The 4922-nt window shown below is 37.1% G+C and overlaps 1 protein-coding gene across 1 annotated transcript; it reads left to right on the top strand.

Moving 5' to 3' along the window:
* Positions 1-353: 353 nt before the first annotated feature.
* Positions 354-4020, top strand: LOC107798287 (vesicle-associated protein 4-1). The gene is made up of 7 exons (XM_016621259.2): positions 354-774; positions 934-1004; positions 1723-1804; positions 1893-2011; positions 3284-3361; positions 3443-3562; positions 3661-4020. The coding sequence occupies exons 1-7, from the start codon at positions 519-521 to the stop codon at positions 3718-3720; spliced, it is 786 nt and encodes a 261-aa protein (XP_016476745.1). The 5' UTR covers positions 354-518; the 3' UTR covers positions 3721-4020.
* The last annotated feature ends 902 nt before the right edge of the window (positions 4021-4922 follow it).

A 4922-nucleotide genomic window follows, 5' to 3' on the forward strand; every position in this document is an offset into this window, starting at 1 on the left:
ATCTCAAAATTAACAACTCCGTCATGCTGTGTATTATTATATGTGTAATAACTAATCATCCAGAAGAGATTGCAATAAATTAACAACTACTCAGGCAATAATCTTCAGATTGTTAGGCTCGTGTAATTGTCAGCGTAGAATGTTAATTTTGCAAGATTTTTTAACTAAATTAATGTTTAAGGTAAGTGTGAACGGACGTGAAAACAAAAGGAAAATGCAATTAAAACTGTGATTTGAAGTCCGAAAAAATGCGCTTGTTTCTGTGCACTTTCCACTTCGATCAAACTGCAACACTTTCTCCAGACAGTAAATAACGACAATTTACGAATTACAACAAAGCAACAAATCCACCCGAAGACTTCAATATAATTACATTACGTGACTTCTTTCTGACCTTAATAACATTTAAGTCAACGTGAAAGTTTTTCCTCACAAAGGACAATTCAACAAGTTGCCCTAATTTTTATGACCTGAAAATTGGAGAACTCCAGTAGAATTCCGGCCAAAAACTTCGCCCCATGGCCATCGCCGACCACCACAAGCCACATAGCTCCGACGGAAAGCTCTGGAAGCTTTGTCCTCTTTGGCAATCAGGAACTACCTCTTCATCTTCTTCGTCTACACAGAATCTTCACTCTCAGAATCACAGCCACCAAAACGGCGTCGGATCAAATATCTCTCGCTCTTCTACGTCTGTTACCTCCGTTGCCAGATCACTGCTTCCGGCTCGGCGTAGGCTTCGGCTCGATCCAGCTAACAATCTCTACTTTCCTTGTGCGTCGCCGTTGACTATCTTTGATTTTATTTATTTTACTTTTTCATTTCCTTTTAGCTCAACAATTTTCGGTTTTTTTAAGTCATGTAATTTCGTGTTGGAGTGTGAGCGATTACATTCTGCTTTTATTGATTTAATTTTATATTGTTTTTTGGCAGATGAACCGGGAAAACAGGTGAAGAGTGCTGTAAAGATTAAGAACACTAGCAAATCTTATGTCGCATTTAAGGTAATTTATTTGAGGATCCTTTGCGTAATAATTGGTGCTAGTAAGGTCTGTAATTTTCAGAAATCTTTTTTAATTTTATTAATTTATGCGACCTGTGTCAAGTGTTTGGAATCTATAAAATGAAGGTGTTACATTTAAAAACACGAGAAAGAGACGCTAGTAGGAGGTGTAGTTATTTTCCTAAATGATTTTACCATTTCTGGATCTTCTGGATGGTTCATGTTGAACCAACAGTGTTTATTTTTAAACCATTCGCATTTACTCTTTGTTGTGAAGCTTATTCCCATATCTCAAATTAGTCTGTTCTATGCTTTAGGGTCGAAGACTAGACCAAGACAAGTGAGCTAACGAAAAGCAGAATCTCAAGTACATTGATGTCGCAAAAGGGTGCTGGCTTTGTAATATTATATATCTATCTGTAAACAAAAATTTAAAACAAAATAAAGTAAAAAAAATCATTTTTTGCTGTGCAGTGTAGCTCCGAGTATATCTTCTGTCTTAAGTTCTTAATTAATGATGCATCTTGCAAAGACTTTTCAGGTCTAAATTGTTCTGGTATTCTTATGAATAATAAAGCTGACCTTGTCTAGTTCGGGGTTGGGGCATAGTAGTAGTTGTTATTTATGGAGTTTTTATTTATGATTGCCTTCACACCTTAGTGGTGTAAGTTTCTGATTATGCCCTTTGTCCCCCTTGATTCTTCCTTTTGCATTTCAAGTTTCAAACTACTGCACCAAAGAGCTGCTACATGCGACCTCCCGGAGGCATTCTCGAACCTGGTGAAAGCGTTATTGCCACTGGTAATTGGTTTGCTTAAGTTATCTTGTTTCAAGTATCTTTTTTGTGTAGAAGATCAACTTATATTTGGATTGTGTGTCTGAATGATAGTCTTCAAGTTTGTCGAGCACCCTGAGAACAATGAAAAGCCTGTAGATCAAAAGAGCAAGGTAAAGTTCAAGATCATGAGCTTGAAGGTGAAAGAAGGAACAGATTACGTACCTGAGTTGGTAAGTGACTGAACTTCCTAGTTCTTTTTAGAAGTGGCAATTTTATTGGTTTGCAGCATCTTTAACCACGAAGTAAGTTAGGGTATCATGCTTCTTCAACTTTAAATACTCATCATATGCAACACATTAATTTTCTTACTGTTGATTCATGCATTTTGACCTAACATATTAAAATCGAAAGATGTATATGGACTTGTCCGTATCCTGGACATTTTTGGTTTTTGTCCTTTTGGTGCTGAAAGTCACGAGTTCTTATTTGTCTATCATTCTATGTAGTTTCCTTTATGCAAGGATGGACCCTGTCCTATCTATCCGAACATCTTTATGAAAATCAGTCGGGGATTATATTATTTACTGCTTATATAAATAGAGTATTTTATGGTGAGATGTGGTTAAATGTGGAGCTCTATCATTGGGCAGGCATTATTTGAAATGATATCTTCTTTACATGCTCCTGTATGTCTATCTTATTAAATGCGTTAATAATTTGTTAGAACGTAGAAGAAGTAAATTAGAACTTAGAAGAAACTCGGACCTTTGGTGCACCTTAATTTCAAGACAAAAAGTTCTTCCAGGATGTACAGCTAATTTTTGGTGGCTATATTCATGTAGTTCCGTGCTTGCTTCTTCTTTGTCCTACGCTTAATTGGGGAGCTTCTCTTACCACCTTGGCCATGGTGACATAGTAGAAGCACTTTCCGGTAGGCTTTGATTAAGAAAGGATATTTCAGCTGTTTCCTGTATTTTGAGTAGAGTAGCATTAAATATTTTAGCTGATTCTTGTCTTTTGAGTAGAGTATCATTACATTAGATAAGTTGCGTTTGGTATATTCCAAGAAAAGAATTGTTAAAATTGTACAGAGATGTGCTTGTAGTGTTATCTTTAAAATCATGATCTTCAGTACAAACATATTTTGATGATGTTTTCAAGCAAAGCCTTCAGCAGGAAAATCTGGTCAAATGTATTCGATGCTTGATATGTACTTTGCAATAGTCAGGATTACTAAAGATTTTCTTTTCTTTCACCATCATTCTATACTCCTTGGAAGGCAATCTTGGTGCAATCGTACTTTTTCTTTTGACTTGGGTTCTCTCCTTGGAAAGCGATTGTGTATGTGCGTTCCCAAAACTAAACGTGAGAATTTCGTGCCTCAGTCGCCATTGTGTGCGAAATCTGATGTGTAATTACAGACTATAAGTATATAGTATGACTCGAATTTGTTGTCAATACGTCCAATAGCGTTATAACCCTGTTGGTTTGTGTTGATGCAGTTTGATGAACAAAAGGATCAAGTGACTATTGAACGTGTCCTACGGGTGGTGTTCTTGGACCCGGAACGCCCTTCTCCAGTAAGAATACATGTTACTGTTTATCTGCTTGTACAATTTGCTCCATGTTCATTCTCCAACTAAATAACTTGATTGATTAAGGCACTGGAAAAGCTAAAACGTCAGTTGGCTGAAGCTGAGGCAGCATTAGAATCTCGCAAGAAACCTCCAGTTGAAACTGGACCAAAAGTTGTGGGAGAAGGTCTAGTAATAGATGAATGGGTAAGATTCCGTCTTTGTATATAGAGGCATGTATCTTTCCAAGTTCGACTCCTTTAGGCTCTAACAATGTTTGTGTGCTTGCTCTTGTTCATCAATAGAAGGAGCGAAGGGAGAAGTACCTAGCTCGGCAGCAGGTTGAGGCCGTTGATTCAGTGTAAAGCACTAGCGGATTTTAATGCAAGTGCCTCTTTTGCCAAAATTGAAATGTTAAACCAGATCCATCCCTTTTCTGCTTTGGTTCTTTCGAAGGATGGTAGAGAAAAGGGCAGTGCGGTGCTTCTTGTAAAGAAAAATAATCAGTGGAGGTTTAGTTTCCCTTTCATGGGGTCTAAGTTTGTTATGTGATCGTTTGGCTGTATTCTTGTAGATATTGCATGTCTTTTTGCTAAAAACATATTCTTTTGGTGTCATAAAAACATAAAACTGAGTACTGCTCATGTAGCGGCTATGCTACCGAATGCTTCTTGTATGAGTTTCCCAGAGAGACAGAAACTAAAGTGTTCCTTAATATGGTAGGTAGTCTACATTTAACTTCATAGGAACTATTGAGAGCTTAAAGTTGGAAATTGGATGTTATCTTTAGGAGTTTCATGCACTTTGTAGCTGCTAGGAATTGAAATAATACAACTATACGATTTACAAAGATGCTTAATGTGGTAGCAAAACTGTTCGTCTGTTTAGGCGGTGATTGTGTAGGCCGTCGTGTCCACTGATAACAAAAAGGAATTGCATTAGTACCAAATACCAATTATTCCACCGTATAACTTTCTCGCATAAGCGTATACAACAACAACCCAGTATAATTTCACTAGTGGGGTCTGAGGAGGGTAGTGTGTGTTGAAATTGTCAAAAGTCCCACATCGGTGGATGACAATTTTGAATGGGAATTTCACCCTATAAAAGGAGGCCTAATGTTTAGGATTTATACACATCTCTCATTTGCCTTTTTATCTTCTTAAGGCATTTGTATCTTCTCTCTTTAGTATTATTTTACTTGTAATTTTGGAGTGGAATAAAATATTGATTGTGTCCGAGGAAGTAGGCAAAATTGGCCGAACCTCGTAAATTTTGGTGTTCTTTTATTGTTGTCTTATTGTCTTGTTTATTATTTAGTGGTTGTCATAATTTTTGGTATAGTAGTTGTGACTCATTCACACTATATACATTTGGCTTCCGCAACAATTGGTATCAGAGCCAAGGTACTGTCTAAGTATGCTCTGTGGTTGCAGCATAGTCTGATCTTCCACATCAGAAAAGATCTATCTTGGTAACTGAGTCAAGGTTCTGTCTGAGTATGCTCTGTGGTTGCAGCTTAGTCTGATCTTCCACACCAGAAAGGAAATAATCTTGATTTGTGTCG

The sequence above is a fragment of the Nicotiana tabacum genome, chromosome 2, assembly GCF_000715075.1.
Source record: "Nicotiana tabacum cultivar K326 chromosome 2, ASM71507v2, whole genome shotgun sequence".
Taxonomy (NCBI): Eukaryota; Viridiplantae; Streptophyta; class Magnoliopsida; order Solanales; family Solanaceae; genus Nicotiana; species Nicotiana tabacum.

Excerpts from the sequence above, each read along its gene's own strand:
- LOC107798287 (XM_016621259.2), top strand. The coding sequence starts at position 519 with ATGGCCATCGCCGACCACCACAAGCCACATAGCTCCGACGGAAAGCTC. Across the intron at positions 1,805-1,892 it reads TGAAAGCGTTATTGCCACTG|TCTTCAAGTTTGTCGAGCAC; the intron begins GTAATTGGTTTG and ends TCTGAATGATAG. Across the intron at positions 3,362-3,442 it reads ACCCGGAACGCCCTTCTCCA|GCACTGGAAAAGCTAAAACG; the intron begins GTAAGAATACAT and ends TGATTGATTAAG.